At 42.2% G+C, this 18,601-nt stretch overlaps 1 protein-coding gene across 1 annotated transcript in view; it reads right to left on the reverse strand.

The window, feature by feature from the left end:
• The window catches only part of LOC124795614 (cilia- and flagella-associated protein 36), a 108,569-nt gene that overhangs the window by 18,284 nt on the left and 71,684 nt on the right, over positions 1 to 18,601 (reverse strand). The window contains exons 2-4 of the mRNA XM_047259686.1: positions 4,423 to 4,490; positions 504 to 608; positions 212 to 408 (exon numbers count right to left, since the gene is read on the reverse strand). Of these exons, the coding sequence (XP_047115642.1) occupies positions 212 to 408; positions 504 to 608; positions 4,423 to 4,490 (370 nt within the window). The remainder of the gene's footprint in view (positions 1 to 211; positions 409 to 503; positions 609 to 4,422; positions 4,491 to 18,601) is intronic.

Raw genomic sequence — 18,601 nt, forward strand, 5'->3', positions numbered from 1 at the left:
TTCACCAGATATAATAGAAATATTTTTAAGTTTTGCTATTTAAGGCATCCGATACTTCAATATTTAATTAAAGGTGACTCTACCATTGAAAAGCCTTACGATATGCAGCCATGGAGTAACACAGTACCGTTAAAGTAACATTTAGGATTGTCATAAAAAATGAAAATTAGAGCCAGAATTAAGAAGACAAGAAACCCATCGGAACACTTACTTCAAAACCTCTTCCATGATTTGTGCTTCTTCTGCAGGCAATTTTGTTTCGTCATCGGGCAAATACGATTGTGGAGTGATACCATATTTTTGCTGAATCATCTCCAATGCTTGTAATTGTAACTCCAAATTCTTCTGTATCATCATTCGTTTGAAGATTTCGTAATCGTTGGCAGCCCACACTTGTTCAAAAAGGCTCTAAAACAGAAACGTGAACGTCTCTTCCATCTTACAGATCTACATTATGATTGTATATATTATTTGAGAGTTACTGTTCTTTACGAAGCTCAGACCTCGTGGAAGTTCACTTTTCCGATATTCCTCTGACCGCAAGCTTCTTCAAATTGCTCTGGAGTAATACCAATATCTTCCATGTGACTTTGGAGCATAACATCTACCTGAAAGCACACAGTTAGCTAATTTCACTTTATATAAATTACTAGCTAAATGAATTAGTTTCCATTATTTTGATAGTTCGTCCTAAAGAAGTATCAAGGCAAATACAGTTACCTACAGTGGGACTATAGTTGTATGCATACTTTATCGATGTTATTTCTGGTTGATCACGCTTGAATTAGATTAATGGTCATTCTTATGTATGGGTTAGCAGCCATTATAATGACTTAAAAAAAGTCTTTTCTGATTTTGTTCTTTAATGACTTTTTAAAAGCCTGCTACTGTGAAAACGAAGGTTTTTTTTTTATTTTACAGATACGTTTTCTGCTACAAGTCACGATTTTCTTTTATTAATATTTTTCACGACGCGTTTTGAGAAATGATTCCCGTTTTTAAGTGTGTTTTCTCTTTGTACTATGTCATTTTCACGTAATGTTTTAGATGTGTGAGGTTCTGCTTTACTTTGTTGACTTAACTGCAATATATATAAAAAATGATTGACTGATATGGTGTTGCAGCTTCAGTCAACGTGGTTTTGCTACGGAGGGGTAAAGCAAGGAGAAACTAGAGACGTCATTTTTCCCCTGAGCATGCTGCTCCACTGTATGGTTAAACGATGGTAGCATCATCTTGTGAAAATTATGCTGAAATAAAATAGTCCCCAGTTTGGATCTCCGGTCGAGGACTACTCAGAAGGATGTTGTTATCAGGAAAAACGAAAATGGCATTGTTGGGATAGGAGTGCGGAATATCAGATACTTGAAGTGGATTATCTGTAAGCGAAACAAAGACGTAAAAGCGTAAACAGTAAGGAGAAGTGTGGCGTTCTTAACATCAGGGTTGGGAAAGCGTCAGTAGAGGGAGAAACGGTAATGTTCTCCTACCTAGGAATTGAGGTTAGAAAAGATGGCTGGAGGAAATGAGGCATCATAAGCAGGAGCAGGCGCAGGAGCCAGTAAAGACAAACGTTGGTATCAAATATTAATTCGGAGTTGAGGAAGAGATTCCTGGAAAAGCATATCTGAATCTCAGCAATGTGTGGAAGTAAAATACAGATCACATGAACTCTTCGAATAAGAAACTGCAAATATTTGACATTTGACGTTACGCAAGGGTGATAAAATTAAGTAGACAGATATAGTATAATTTGAAGGGATTGGCCTTAGTAACTTGGTTGCCTATTTTGCATACTATTACGATCGCTCTCGTTTTTATGGAACTTATTTTAATAATAAACTAATTAAATCATGAATCCATATCGTATCAAAAGGGAAATTGTTCAGTTATACGAGGGTCATTCAATAATTAAAGAGACCAATTGGTCTGGAGAAAAAAACGTTAGTAGGGCATATTTAGTATTTTTATGGCTTTAAGTTGGAATCAGTGGGATGTGCCCTGATCAGCTGATGTATCAACATTGTTTTCTTTATAACCTCAGAAATACATTTCAAGATGGCGAGTTGAACAACGTTCTGTTAATCGTTTTTCACTTGCTGAAGGCGAGAAACTAGTCACTATATACTGTAGAATGCCTAAACCTTATGGTGAAGGTTGTACGAATCGTGCAAGTTTTTATATGTGGGTAGAGAAGATCAAAAGTGGTCGCTACTCAGTGACTGACGAACACCGTTCTGGCCGACCAGTTGCAGTTTCAACTCGGTCACTTGAAAGTGGAATTGATGACGTTATTCGTGCCGGCCGCCGTGTGACTGGGGAAATGGAATAAAAAAGCTTGTAGCCCATTGGAACAAGTACATAAATGTTCAAGGTGATTATGTTGAAAAGTAGAAAAAGTGTTGTTTTGTAATAATAAACGCTTTTTTGTCCAGACTAATTTATCTCGTTAGTTATTAAATGACTCTCGTAGTACGACACAAGCTGTTCGCTTTTGTGATGATTTGTCAAAAACGAATTTTATTTAAGTTCGTCGTTTAAGAATTCGACATGACTAAGATCCTTAGATTCAAGTGATATTTATCTATTTATTTATTTATTGGTGCGGTAAATCTTATATACATGCAATGTATTACAGACGATAGACATATTTTACAGTATAACAATATTAGGCAAAAGTTTGTTACTCATATAATCTGACAACCTGTAAAAGATAATTCTTAAATATACAAAATTTTGCATCTTTTTTTGAGTGCATTTATGTGTTTGGTATTCTTAGTAGTTTCTGGCAGCTTATTGTAATATGAAGGCTTTCACGACCGGGTGACAAATCTTCTGGTAAACCTTCCGGGATGTAAGGTCGTGGTCCATGAAACTCACCGGAGGAGAAACACCCCTATGAAGATGTCCAGCGCAGCTCTGGACGAAACGTTAGGAGTTAAAGAGTTTCATGGACCACGACCTTACATCCCGGAAGGTTTACCAGAAGCTTATTGTAAATTGTTGTACCAGAGTGAGAAGCACAATTTTGAGATAGACTTTTGCTGGAATAATTTACATTGATATTTTCCTTAACCTAGTATGTTACTCATGCACAGCAGTGTTTTGGATAAAGAGATTCTCTTTCTTCGTCATACTCTTTTTTACAAAGAGCACAATCTCTAGTCTATAAATACAAGGACGAGGGAGACTATTTAAATCTCTGAAGAAGGCTTACAGGAACTTCCATTGTTGCTTCTTGTGTTATTCGGATTATTCTTTTTTGTTTTCTGAATGTTATTGTAGCAGGAGGAAAATTTCCCCAAAAGATAACACCATATCTTAATAGTGAGTGTATACGATAAAAATACACGCTTTTACTGTTTCAAGAGTTGTATTTCTCTATAGTACTTTGATTACATATGTTAATTTAGAGAGTTGGTAGTTTAAGGATGTTATGCGAGAGCTTCACTGCTTACAGGCAAACGCATAAAAACTTTGCCACAGAGACATTCTGAATTCTGTGGTTGTTAATGTGAATCGGTGGCTTTTCAGTATATTTATTTTGCTGGGGCTGAAAGTTTTTTGTGGGTTTAAGACGAACCTGTTTTTATAGAGCCATTGGAACTTCATCTGTGATGACACCTTCAGCAGTGGTAGGATCTTTACTATTTTTCGCATAATAAGGAGACTGGTCTCATCTGAAAATAGTACTGCTTCCGCATTCTTTACGCACGAGGGAAGATTATTAACACATGAGAGCAGATTATTAATCCATACTAGAAAAATAAATAGTCCTGGATAGAGCCCTGTGGTGTATAGTGTTATCGTGGCTGTGTCTGACTTCTGTAACCTGAGATTGATTACTTAAGTCGGATTTCAGCCACTCATTTGGCAGACCTCACACACCATAACACTCAAGTTTTTTAAGAGTATAGTATGATCTATAACATCAAAAGCGCCTGTTAAAACTAAGAAAATACCTGAAATTTTGGATTGATTGTGAACTGCACTTATGATGTGGTTGACAAGATGAAAAGTAGCAGTCTCAGTGTAATGTTGAGCTCTGAAACCATGCTGGCACACTGATTAGCATGTTAATAATGACGTGAGACGGAGTAATTAGGACACAAGATGAGTCAGTTAGGTGTGACTGAGTGTTACATGCAGTAGAGGATTGTAGATACCAATAACAAACGCGTATTTGGTGCAATGTGCAATAACATATTACCTGTCGCAGTGGTTGACGACAGTGTTATAATGACTTATGTTTGGATTACACATTTTTCAAGATCAGATATCTTTCAGCAAAGAAAACCTAGTCTTGGGAAAGTCTTTTGGCAATGAAATCAAGGAAAAAATATGTGCTCTCTAAATAAACCGTCATGTGGTGGTGCGTAATAAGCAATGTCGGCAGACTGATGTAACGTTATTGTTCCTTACCAAGTCTTTGTATTCATCGTGAACCTTTCGATATTCTTCTTCGTGCTCTGTGTCTCCTGTGTCGAAAACTGTAACAAGCAGAATGCCTCAGTTGCAATTCCCTAATTATCAACTGTCATGTATAAGCACAACACAAAAATTACTTATAATACTAGTCATAAATACGTACTTTAAAGTGATGTCTATTGCAGTCATGTTTGCTGCGCATTACGAACGGAAACAATTCCGATATTACTAAGAAATCGACTCATCTGTTTTCTGTTATTGTCCATTCTGTCAGTGAGAACAGCATAGGTAAGAATCTCTGTTAGTCCCTCATATTTCCCCCTTTATATTCAGTTTTGTGTCAACTTTTACTTCATACTAAATCGAAACATTTATTGGTTCATACATCAATGTTAACTGCAAGTTAAACAATGAGGACGATTTGGTAGTATAGGTTTAGCTTACTAATCAAAAGATTAAGTTCCACACGATTTTTTTTCTTACACAGCGTGAGTTTCACCTCTGGGGGACTTCACGTATTTGAAAAAGGCTGAACTGCAAAGCTCCATCTAATATTAAAAATCTCCAGGCTGACAGGCTGTGGTCGATATGTAAAACTTTCTTCTGACATTTCGTCTCCGGTTGCAGGGACATCCTCAGATGAGAAGCGGCGAACTGCATTCAGAACGCGAGAAAGCACGGAACATATTGGTTAGACGACGCCACGGTCGAACACTTGATGCCGGCTAGGAGACTATTTCTGGTAGATCCCACATTCTCGATTCAAAAGTACTCGATCGTCATTCTGTCGATGCAAAGTTGACACACTTTTTATCTAATTTGACACCTTCCTCTTTTCTGTTAAAATTATTACAGTGTCTGTAAATCTCAACAGGCTCTCTGAACAACAGGCACTGCAGACTGCCATTAAAATACCAGATAGATGGTATCGCTATGCTGATACTTCCGTAGTACGGACACGAAGTGCAGAAGAGTTGGATGCCTTCTTGGAACATCTTAATAGTATCAACAAAAAGTCCAGTCTGCTATGGAGACGGAAACTAACGGGCAACTCAATTTTTTGGATTGGACTGCAATCAAACGTGTGGACGGTATGTTGGGCCATAAGGAATATAGAAAAGCCACACGTACCGATCGTTACCTTCATAAAGATTCTAACCACTACCCAGACAAAAAAAAGAGGTGTTACTTAAACCTTGGTGGACGGAGCCTTCAGAATTTATGAACCGTTTTATTTACAAGACGAGCTCAACCACCTACGTTTGACCTTTAAGAAGAAGGGTTATTCTAACAGTATACAGATCGAGCTCTTCTCACCAGCGAGAGAATCAGCATCAACGAGGAAGAACGGCCTCCCAACGGAATAGTTTTTCTTCCGTTTATTAGTAAGACCACACATCGCATTGGGAAAGTCTTTGGCAAGTACAGAGTTGAAACTGTTTTCAGGCCCAGCAAGAAGCTAAAAGAGCATTTAAGAACAGCAAAGATTATAAGACACCATTTGGTTTATATAAAATTCCTTGTAGTTTTGGGCTAGTGTATATTGTTACCACGTTTTTAGTGGGACATCAGAGGAATTGATGTCTGCCGTAGCGGATCATGCTTACAAAGAGGGTACTCATGAAATAAAATTCAGTGAGACGAACGTCATATCTAGGACACAGCATTAGTATGCGCTTGTTTAGATAAGCTATTGAGATTTAAACACCATGATCATTTTAACAGAAAATAGGAAGGTGTTAAATTAGAAAATATATGGATTCGACTTTGCACTGACAGACTGAGGATCGATTACTTTCACTTGAGAATGTTGGCACTACCAGAGATAGTGTCTTAGCTGACGTCACGTGACGCCTCTATACTGCATGTACATTGAGGTGACAAAAGTCAGCCGGCCATTGTGGCCGACCGGTTCTAGGCGCTCCAGTCCGAGAACCGCACTGCTGCTACGGTCGCAGGTTCGAATTCTGCCTCGGACATGGATGTGTGTGATGTCCTTAGGTTAGTTAGGTTTAAGTAGTTCTAAGTCTAGGGGCGTGATGACATCAGATGTTAAGTCCGATAGTGCTTACAGCCATTTGAACCATTTTTTGACAAAAGTTACGGGACACCACCTAATATCGTGTCGGACATCCTTTGTCCCGGCGTAGTCCAGCAGCTCGATGTGGTGTGGACTCAACAAGCCGTTCGGAGTCACCTGCAGACATATCGAGCTACGATGCCTCTAATGCCTTCCATAACTGCGAACGTGCTGCCGGTGCAGCATGCTGTGCACCAACTGACCTCTCGACTACGTCCCATAAATGTTCGATGGGATTCATGTCTGGCGATCTGAGAGGCCAAATGCCAAATCATTCGCACGAAGTGTCCAAAACGTTCTTCAAACCAGTCGCGAACAACTGTGGCCCGGAGACGTGGCGCATTGTCATCCGTCAAAATTTCATCGTTGTTTTGGTGTATGAAGTCCATGAATAACTGAAAATGGTCTCTGAGTTGCCGAACATTAGTATTTCCGGTCAATGATCGGTTCAGTTGGACTAGAGGACCCAGTTCATTCCATGTAAACACTGCCCACCTCGTAATGGAGTCACCACTTGCCAGTTCATTCCATGTAAACACTGCCCACCTCGTAATGGAGTCACCACTTGCTTGAACAGTGCCTTTGTAAGCGTATTGTCATATCACCGGCTTATTTGTGGAGTATCTTTGCGGGCAGCCGCGTCTGCAGAGTCGAGCGCGAGACACGGAACTGTGATGTTGTGTAGTGTGTAGCTCTGCACGTGAAGACATTGTTAGCATTGAAGTTGAAGTGTTGCTATAAGTGTTATTACAGTAAGGTGATAAAATAAGTAAATGATTCAGAGGAAAGTGCGTCAAGAAGTAATTTAAAAATGAGCAGTGCTGCTGATAACGTATTTGTGTATCCTCTCGTTGCGTGTCGTACCGCACAGTATCAATCATCCGCGTCGTGTTCCGTCTCTCAGAATGAACTAATGTGAATCAGCAAAAATTAGTTACCACAAAGAGTACAAACAAGTGCGAGTGTCTTGTAGCCAGCGTGAGGACGTGCGTTCGATCATCGCGTTTCCGAATTATCAACAATCAGTCGCGCCGCGACGGTTACGCGCAAGCTCGTACAACTCAGAACTGTGAACTGTAAATTTAACTTTGTGAACAGTGTTAAAATATCATTACTAGTGTCAAGGAGGACTGGTACCAAATATCTGTGTATGCGTGACGATAGCAAATATCCTTCAACTTTCCCCACAGAAAGAAATCCGGAGACGTCAGATCCGGTGAACGTGCGGGCCGTGGTATGTTGCTTCGACGACCAATCCACCTGTCATGAAATATGCTATTCAATACCGCTTCAACCTCACACGAGCTATGTGCCGGACATCCATCATGTTGAAAGTACATCTCCGTTCTGTCATGCAGTGATACATCTTGTAGTAACATCGGTAGAACATTACGTGGGAAATCATCATACATTGCACCATTTAGATTTCCATCGATAAAATGGGGGCCAATTATCCTTCCTCCAATAATGCCACACCATACATTAACGCGCCAAGGTCGCTGATGTTCCACTTGTCGCAGCCATCGTGGATTTTCCGTTGCCCAATAGTGCATACTATGCCGGTTTACGTTACCGCTGTTGGTGAAAGACGCTTCGTCGCTAAATAGAACGCGTGCAAAAAATCTGTCATCGTTCCGTAATTTCTCTTGTCCCCAGTGGCAGAACTGCACACGACGTTCAAAGTCGTCGCCAAGCAATTCCTGGTGCATAGAAATATGGTACGGGTGCAATCGATGTTGATGTAGCATTCTCAACACCGATGTTTTTGAGATTTCCGTTTCTCGCGCAATTTGTCTGCTACTGATGTGCGGATTAGCTGCGACAGCAGCAAAAACACCCACTTGGGCATCATCATTTGTTGCACGTCGTGGTTGACGTTTGACATGTGGCTGAACTCTTCCTGTTTCCTTAAACAACGTAACTATCCGGCGAACGGTCCGGGCCCTTGGATGATGTCGTCCAGGATACCGAGCAGCATACATAGAACACGCCCATTGGGCATTTTGATCACAATAGCCATACATCAACACGATATCGACGTTTTCCGCAATTGGTAAACGGTCCATTTTAACACGTGTAATGTATCACGAAGCAAATACGTCCGCACTGGCGGAATGTTATGTGATACCACGTACTTACACGTTTGTGACTATTACAGCGCCATCTATCACAAAGCGAAAAAAGTGGTCCAACTAAAACATTCATATTTCCTTACGTACTACACGAATATGTAATAAAAATGGTGGTTCCTATTTTTAAAAAAACGCAGTTGATATCCGTTTGACCTATGGCAGTGCCATCTAGCGGGCCAACCATACCGCCAACTGGTTTCCCCCTTCAAGCTAGAAGAGTTTCGTTCTTTGTAGTTTTTTCGTTTGATGCTTATTTAGTGAGATATTTGGCCCGGTCACTATCAATGGATCACTCTGTATATTCGGTGTTTCCTCGATTTCTGACTGCAGTTCACCGCGTGAACTCTGAAGATCTCTCCCGCAGCAGGAGACGAAACGTTAGGGGAAAGTCTACGTATCGGCAGGGTCTATCAGCCCGGTAGTTTTAAGTGAAGTTAATACCGTCCGTCAAAGCCTGCATTATATGAACCCATCTGATAGATCGTATTTTTTTTTTTCGTGGCTGTCTTTTTCGTTTAAACGATATCCGTGACTGTCTTCTTCGTTTAAACGATATCGAGAATGTTACTGCGAAAGAAGAGCGTCGTTCGTCACTGCAAAGAATGCCAACTTATTTGAGATCCCTACGTTAGTGTAGACTATAAAATAACTGCGCTGTTTCTATTTTTTTTTCTTTTATTGACTGGCAACTGGACACTGTCGCTCTTCAGCTGACAGCATTCATAAAATATGCAGACATAGTTTCTAAAAATTATAAAATACGTGCATGTTATTTAAATTATTAAACTATTCGTTTGTACAGTGAAGATTATAAGTGAACCATGATTGTACACAGGGTGGACAAAATAAAATGGGCCATAAATAATTATGAAGAGCAGACTGAAGTTTAAGAGAACCGTACGGCTGTATCAGTGTGGAAGAAAGTGGGATAATATATTGAGAAAGAATGAGAGAAGTTTGCTATTCATTAAAGATGTGGGTATTGCGATAACGCACAACGCAGTAGGTAAGGCAGTCGACATCTCTAAAGAGATCTCTAAAGAGATCAATCAGAGTTTTGGAAAGACGAACATAGGTATTAGGAAGATAACTGTGAAGGAACCTTGGGTAAAAGAAGTACTTCAACTTATCGACCGACGAAGAAAGTACAAATATGCTCAGAAAAAGACAGCAATACAGTAATATAAAAATCACCTATGGGTGAAATACATAGGAAGTGCGGGGAAGCCAAGAAGAAATGGCTGCAGGAAAACTTGAAGAAATACAAACAGAAATACACTCCTGGAAATTGAAATAAGAACACCGTGAATTCATTGTCCCAGGAAGGGGAAACTTTATTGACACATTCCTGGGGTCAGATACATCACATGATCACACTGACAGAACCACAGGCACATAGACACAGGCAACAGAGCATGCACAATGTCGGCACTAGTACAGTGTATATCCACCTTTCCCAGCAATGCAGGCTGCTATTCTCCCATGGAGACGATCGTAGAGATGCTGGATGTAGTCCTGTGGAACGGCTTGCCATGCCATTTCCACCTGGCGCCTCAGTTGGACCAGCGTTCGTGCTGGACGTGCAGACCGCGTGAGACGACGCTTCATCCAGTCCCAAACATGCTCAATGGGGGACAGATCCGGAGATCTTGCTGGCCAGGGTAGTTGACTTACACCTTCTAGAACACGTTGGGTGGCACGGGATACATGCGGACGTGCATTGTCCTGTTGGAACAGCAAGTTCCCTTGCCGGTCTAGGAATGGTAGAACGATGGGTTCGATGACGGTTTGGATGTACCGTGCACTATTCAGTGTCCCCTCGACGATCAACAGTGGTGTACGGCCAGTGTAGGAGATCGCTCCCCACACCATGATGCCGGGTGTTGGCCCTGTGTGCCTCGGTCGTATGCAGTCCTGATTGTGGCGCTCACTTGCACGGCGCCAAACACGCATACGACCATCATTGGCACCAAGGCAGAAGCGACTCTCATCGCTGAAGACGACACGTCTCCATTCGTCCCTCCATTCACGCCTGTCGCGACACCACTGGAGGCTGGCTGCACGATGTTGGGGCGTGAGCGGAAGACGGCCTAACGGTGTGCGGGACCGTAGCCCAGCTTCATGGAGACGGTTGCGAATGGTCCTCGCCGATACCCCAGGAGCAACAGTGTCCCTAATTTGCTGGGAAGTGGCGGTGCGGTCCCCTACGGCACTGCGTAGGATACTACGGTCTTGGCGTGCATCCGTGCGTCGCTGCGGTCCGGTCCCAGGTCGACGGGCACGTGCACTTTCCGCCGACCACTGGCGACAACATCGATGTACTGTGGAGACCTCACGCCCCACATGTTGAGCAATTCGGCGGTACGTCCACCCGGCCTCCCGCATGCCCACTATACGCCCTCGCTCAAAGTCCGTCAACTACACATACGGTTCACGTCCACGCTGTCGCGGCATGCTACCAGTGTTAAAGACTGCGATGGAGCTCCGTATGCCACGGCAAACTGGCTGACACTGACGGCGGCGGTGCACAAATGCTGCGCAGCTAGCGCCATTCGACGGCCAACACCGCGGTTCCTGGTGTGTCCGCTGTGCCGTTCGTGTGATCATTGCTTGTACAGCCCTCTCGCAGTGTCCGGAGCAGGTATGGTGGGTCTGACACACCGGTGTCAATGTGTTCTTTTTTCTATTTCCAGGAGTGTAATTGAGAAGAACTGACTCGACATTTAGAAAAGTCAAAACAAATTTTTGTCAGATTAAAAGCGTGGGCGGCAATACTAGAAGTGGAATGAGAATTCCCCTGTTAAACACAGAAGAGAAACAGGGCAGAGGCCGGCCGTTGTGGCCGGGCGGTTCTAGACGCTTCAGTCTGGGACCGCGCGACCGCTACGGTCGCAAGTTAGAGTCCTGCCTCGGGCATGGATGTGTGTGATGTCCTTAGGTGTGTTAGTTTTAAGTAGGTCTAAGCTCTAGGGGACTGATGACCTCAGAAGTTAAGTCCCATAGTGCTCAGAGCCATTTGAACCAAACCGGGTAGATGGAAAGAGTAGGGATGAGCAAAAAAACAGAGATATATCAAAATATCAATATTTGTTATAATAATATCGATAAATACCGCCGATATCTAAATTATAGATATATCAGTTTATCGTCATCATACAGTGAGCATCGAATGTGGTATTATTTATTGTCTATCTTTTCTTGCCTAATGGGCACTATAGTTCTTATCGCCAGATTTCCTGTCCATTCCAGCTACTACCAATCTTTGCAGTGTAACAGTAAATGTCTTAGAATGGGCTAGATTTAATTCATATTCAATACTACAAAAGTGCAAGAGATTTGAGCATGAACGTATCTGCGTATTCATTAAAGTTTGTTACCTTCGTGCGTCATTTCTACCACTGCAAATAAAAGATATGAGGTGCAAAACGAACGTTTGATGACAACACTGTATGGGAATGGTGAAAATTACCACTTCCTGCTCCCAACTATGACGCAGAATGTGCATTCACCTTACCCCCGGGGTACCCGGATCAAGAAAATATATACGCGCTGTAAAAGTAACGCAGACTCGGCATAAAAGTCACACACATTGCTGCACTGGTATTTAATGGAAAATGGACTCTTCTGTTCCGAAATTTTTGTGGTAACACGGCATTTCATGTGCATAACACAAATCAGAAGCGTTTCACTCAAGAGACTTCTCTCGCATAGCTATGGCCAAGGGTATCGATATTTCAAAATATAGATATATATTTGCCCATCCATAGGAAAGAGTACGTTTAAGGGGTCTACGAGGAGAAGGAAATGTGTGATGACGTGATAGAAGAAGAGTCAATATGGAAGAGAGAGGGGATCCATTATTAGAATCAAAATTTAAGAGATCTTTGAAAAACTTAAATGAAGCAGAATGGATAGATAACATTCTATCGGAATTTGTGAAATTTTGTATGTGTGTGTGTGTGGGGTGGGGGAGTGGCACCCAGACGACTATTGAACTTGGTGTCTATAATCTAAGAGACTAGCGATATTTTCGGGAAACATCATGCACACAATTACGAAGAGAGCAAGAGTTGATGATTGCGGGAACTACTGCACAATCAGCTTGTCAGCATCGAAGTTGCTGCCAAGAATAATGGAACTGAATATTGTGGATCTGATAGATAACGATTATTTTCGCTTTCAAGGAACCAGAGATGCGCTACTGATGTTGTGCTTAATAATGGAAGTTAGACTGAGGAAAAATAAAGATATATTCATAGGCTCTGTTGACCTGGAAAAAGCACTCGACAATGTAAAATAATGCAAGCTGCTCGAATTTATCGATTTTATGAGAAAATTGGGGTAAACTATAGCGAAATACGGGTAATATATAATTTGTACAAGAACGAAGAGGGGGCAATAAGAGTGGAAGACAACAAAGTGCTCGGATTAAAAAGGGAGAAAGACAGGGATGTAGTTTTCTCTCCTACCATTCAACCTAAACATCGAAGAAACAATAACGGAAATAAAAGAAAGGTTCAAAACTGGGATTAAAATTCAGAATGAAAGGATACCAGTGACAAGATCTGTTGATGATGTTGCTACCCTTAGTGAGGGTGAAGACGAATTACAGGATCTGTTCAATGGAATGAACAGTCTAACGAGTACAGAATATGGACTGAGAATAAACCGGAAGAGTACAAAAGTAATGAGAAGTAAAGGAAATGAGAGTTGCGAGAAACTTAACATAAAATTTGCTGAACAGGAAGTAGGGGAAGTTAAGGTATTCTGCTACCTAAGCAGCGAAATAACCCATGGAGTACGAAGTGAGGAGGGCATAAAAAGCAGACTAAAACAGGCAAAGACGGCATCAATATTTCCACTCATGGGCGGAAACAATACAGCGACAGTGAACCGTTCATACTTTCCCTCGTATCTCATAAACGGTTCAGTATGTCGAAACTAGATTACAGCAGACAATAGCATACAAAGAGGAGATTATTCTACCCTATTGTTAACTTGCAAATATTCTTACGTACCGCAAATACAAGGAATTACAGATTGTTTCAATGGAATAATGTAATTTTTAATGACCTTCAATAGCTGGTGAAATGTGAATTGTTGTGGGTTTACAACAACATTAATGAAGAAATTACTCGTTTTATATACATACCGAAAATAGGGCTTATTCTCTCTTCTCACTTGTTCTCAGTCGCTGTCTTGGGAATCTATCAGAACTGCGATTTTATTATCGTGTTAGTGTGGTGCAGCTCTGTAAACCTTGCTGTGTGATAGCGAAAGATGCCAATTTTAACATTGCGTAGTAAAAAGCAAAGTGTAGGTGGTGCTCAAAGCTTGCCACTGATGAGGCTTCTCTGAACGACAACAAGTGTAACATGTCTGGGGAGAATAAACCGCTTTTTCTGCTGTAATTTAGGCGGAATCGTGTAACCCGGTGTGTTTTTAATGATGTATACCTGGGATTAGAACTTGCAAAATAATTTTATTAGTGCACTTCAATGATAAGAGAAATATGACACCAGTTCACAGCACACAGTGCACCAGCTTTTTGTCCCTATCCCCATTCAGAGTGACCTTTTGAACTTTTCAACCTCAAACATCTTTTGCTAAGTTGAAGATATAATATATCTTCATCTTGATAAGTAATTGCAAAGGGCTCCTAAAAGGAACTAATCATGTTTTTACGAAGAGCACTATGATCCTTTTCGGCTGAACAAAAGTAGTTCTCATTGAGAAAATACTACTATTTAGTAGCTCTGAAGCTATGATCACTCTGACGAATTGCAGTATTCTGTCGAGTACTATCAGGGTGAGTCAGTTTAGTTCTTCTCTCTGTACAGTTATACGAACAAAGAAATAATGTGCCGTTTGGTGCAAATTGCTTCATGTTTCGCAGATCACTGAAATGTAAAAAAATGATCTGGTTAAATTCAGTCCCGATCGTTCACTACTGAAAATGTTCTATGCTGAAGGTTTCCGCTGAAATTTCAACAGTAGGAATGATATATTTTCGTCTGACGTGTTTTCTTTTTTTTTATTTTTTTTTAACAAGGAAAGCATCACTAGTGGCGAGTTTGGAGGCCACGGTACTTTCATCGTGGGGCAGTTTTGAATTTGATACCAAATACCCCATTAAGCTGATGGCTTCAGCGGCCAGAGGCTGCAGTCATGTGTGTGTGCGTTGCGTTTGCTCGCTCGCGCGCGCAGGTGTGTGTGTGTGTGTGTGTGTGTATCTGTCGTCTATTTTGGAAAAAGGCCTTGTTGCCCGAAAGCTTATATTTTCATAGTCTTTTTGTTGTGTCTATCTGCGACTTAGCATCTCCGCTATCTGGAGATAAGTTTAGATTAGTGGTCTGCGTGTGGCTTTTATGCCTACTCGAATGTTTCGGTGTAAGTAGTTCCGTGAAACTCCGACAGATGTCAATGTAGTCGCTTTTCACACAGGGAACAACTGCATTCCACTTTTCTCACGCTCGTTCGAGCATGCTATTATGCTCTACTGGCCTGACCGTCCATTCTGGGAAGGGGGAAAAATTCATTTCTCCGATTTTCACGTTGTAAAAACACTTTATGATGTACAAGACTACACCACATTGTTTTATTAACTTACTAGTTGAGTACCCGACGCTGCGGGGATACGCATTTATTTCAGTCTTCTATTCGTCCATCCCCTCTTTCCCTCTCTGTCCATCACCTCCAGCCCCTTCTCTGTGCCTGCACACTCTCTGTCGATCTCCTGTCTCTCTGTCAATCTCCTCCTCCCCTCTCTGTCCACCCGCTCCTTCCCTTCCTTCCCTTTAACCCTCCACATCCGTCTACCCTCGCAAATTCCATTATCTCCTCCCCCTCCCTTCGTCCATCCCTCCACCCTCTCTCTGTCCATCCTCCCCTCCCCCTCTCCCATCTCACCTACTCCTCTTCCCTTTCTCTGTCCATCTCCCCCTCCCCCCATCTCTGTTCATCTCCTTCTCTCCTCTCTCTGCCTTTCTCTTCTTCCCTCTATATTTGCCTATCACCCTTCTTTCATTTTCCCTGTCCAACCCCTCCTCTCCCCTATCTCTTTCCATTTCCCCTCCCCCTCTTCCTGTCCTTCTCCTCCTCCACCCATCTGCGTCTTCCTTCCCCCTAACTGTCTGTCCATCGCCTCTTCCGGCTTCTCTCTCCGCATTATTGCGTTCAGCCCAACAGGACGCTAGTGGCTGTTTCCCCACAGTATTTCTTTCCATATCGTAGCTAATATGTGTATCAAACTTGACTGGAATCGTTCCAGGGATTTAGGATGAGCTTTTTACCCGTTCCCTCGCCAGCATACGTAATTTCACACGTATTTGTACAAGTATTTCACCTGTATCTCTAGCCAATTTCGGCTTGCAGTAACATTTGGACGCAGCTCAGGGTTTATGACGTCGTAGCTGTTGAACTGTAAAATTATGTAATTTTCTATGTACATTCAGTGGCATATGTGGATATTGTCTGTGATATGTGTGGCGATTATAGTTGGTAGTGAAGAAGCAATAAATTAAAATGTCATGCATGATGCTGTAGTTTTTCACTCATCTCGTATAAACACATCAAAAAAAGGTTTTGCATCACCCCAGTTCCCAGACCTCCTGAAGATAGACGTTGACTGCGGATATTGTATCACAGACACAAGTCCGTTTGACTGTTCAGAGAGGTCACTAAACCCGTCCAGACATGTAAATAACTGTGCATGAGCAGCGCCTATTAGACGGAGGGGGTCCGACAGCCGATCAGTTCCAGACGTTCCACCAGGAAGGAGGTACGCGGCTCGTGTTGTCTGTAGTTCAACCATGCCTAGACGGTCAATACCGCGGTCAATCGCGTCCGCATTGTTACTTCGTGTCGGGAAGGGCTTTCAACAAGGGAAGCGTTCAGGCGTCTTGGAGTGAACGAAAGCGATGTTGTTCGGACATGGTGGAGATACAGAGGGGCAGGAACTGTCGATGACATGCCTCGCTCAGGCCGCTCAAGGGCTACTACTGCAGTGGATGACAGCTACTACGGATTATGGCTCGGAGGAACCCTGACATCAACGCCACCATGTTGAATAATGTTTTTCGTGACCACAGGACGTCGTGTTACGGCTCAAACTATGCGCAATAGGCTGAATGGCGAGGTCCACCTTTGCAACCACGACACCATGCAGCGGGGTACAGATGGGCCCAACAACATGCTGAATGGACTGCTCAGGGTTGGCATCACGTTCTCTTCAACGATTCAACCAGACAATCGTCGGAGACGTATTTGGAGGCAATCCGGTCAGACTGAACGCCTTAGACACACTGTCCAGCGAGTGCAGCAAGGTGGAGGTTCCCTGATGTTTTGGAGTGGAATTATGTGGGGCCGACGTACGCCGCTGGTGCTTATGGCAAGCGCCGTAACGGCTGTACGATACGTGAACGCCATCATCCGACCGACAGTGCAACCATATCGGCAGCATATTGGCAAGGCATTCGTCTTCATGTACGGCAGTTCGCGCCCCCATCGTGCATATCTTGTGAATGACTTCCTTCAGGATAACGACATCGCTCGACTAGAGGGCCAGTATGTCATCCAGACATGAATCCTGTCGAACATGCCTGGGGTAGATTGAAAAGGGCTGTTTATGGACGACGTGGCCCACCAACCACTCTGAGGGATCTACGCCGAATCGCCGTTGAGGAGTGAGACAATCTGGACCAACAGTGCCTTGTTGAACTTGTGGATAGTATGCCATGACGAATACAGGCATGCATCAATGCAAGAGGACGTGCTACTGGGTATTAGAGGTACCGGTGTGTACAGCAATCTCCACCACCACCTCTGGAGGTCTCACTGTATGGCTGTACAACACGCAATGTCTGATTTTCATGAGTAATAATAAGGGCGGAAATGATGTTTATGTTGACCTCTATTCCAATTTTATGTACAGGTTTCGAAACTCTCGGAACCGAGGTGATGCAAAACATTTTTTGATGTATGTTATCTGAACTGTGTGTAACAATGATGTAATTTTGCTGCTAAATTCAGTCTTATATGTGAATACTGTCTGCAAAATGTGTAGTGAATACATTTATTAATGAAGAAGTAATAAATAAAACGTCGTGCTTCATGCGATAGTTTTACTGCTTGAACAGCGAATACGTAGTAAGTGACAGATATTTTTTGCTTTCATTATTTTTTGTGGTCGCTGCGAGAAAAAGTTTCGTAAATGTTTGAGATTACATGATAAACTTCTTGCAAGTCACTAAGTTCCGTCGTTCTCAAGTACTGAATGACTAAATACGGGCATTTGCACGTCATGGGCTACACTACTTCCCCCCCCCCCCCCTCCCATACCACACACACAGGACGCTGGTTCTTACCCCCACAGCAACGATTTCTAGGCAGTAAGTGATAAACGTACCAAGTTGAAGTCGGTTGAATGGACATACGCCCATTTTGATAATAAGTATGGATTGTTACAGCAGATTTTTTTTTTCTTGTGTAAAAATAAAACTGGTTCTTTTCATTTCGCATGAATTTTTTAGTTCTATAACGTTTGTCAATCGATGGTTAAAAAAGTCTTATTTTTCACACAAAATAATGCGATATCTTAGCTCTGTGATAGATCTTATTTTGGTTTAGCCATGAAGTATAAGTCATTTAATAAGTATCAGGACACTATGCGGGGCAAATATGCGTCATAAACATACCTGCGCCGAAAAGAGACACATACGAAAACGAAGATGAACATATATCGGTACTCCAATGTTTCCTTAAGCTAATCTCAAATGTTTCACTCTTCAACTATCTGTCTCTTCCTGTCTGTGATTCTGGGTGCACATACTACGTGTGTGCCAGACAACATTATGTATTTGTGTAGAAGCTTTTACAATATATCTTCTGGAAAGGGAGGCAGTTTCTTTCATTTCTAAATCGTTTAATCCTAAAAATGATACGTGGATACACCATAGCCTGC

The sequence above is a fragment of the Schistocerca piceifrons genome, chromosome 4 (assembly GCF_021461385.2).
Source record: "Schistocerca piceifrons isolate TAMUIC-IGC-003096 chromosome 4, iqSchPice1.1, whole genome shotgun sequence".
Lineage (NCBI taxonomy): Eukaryota > Metazoa > Arthropoda > Insecta > Orthoptera > Acrididae > Schistocerca > Schistocerca piceifrons.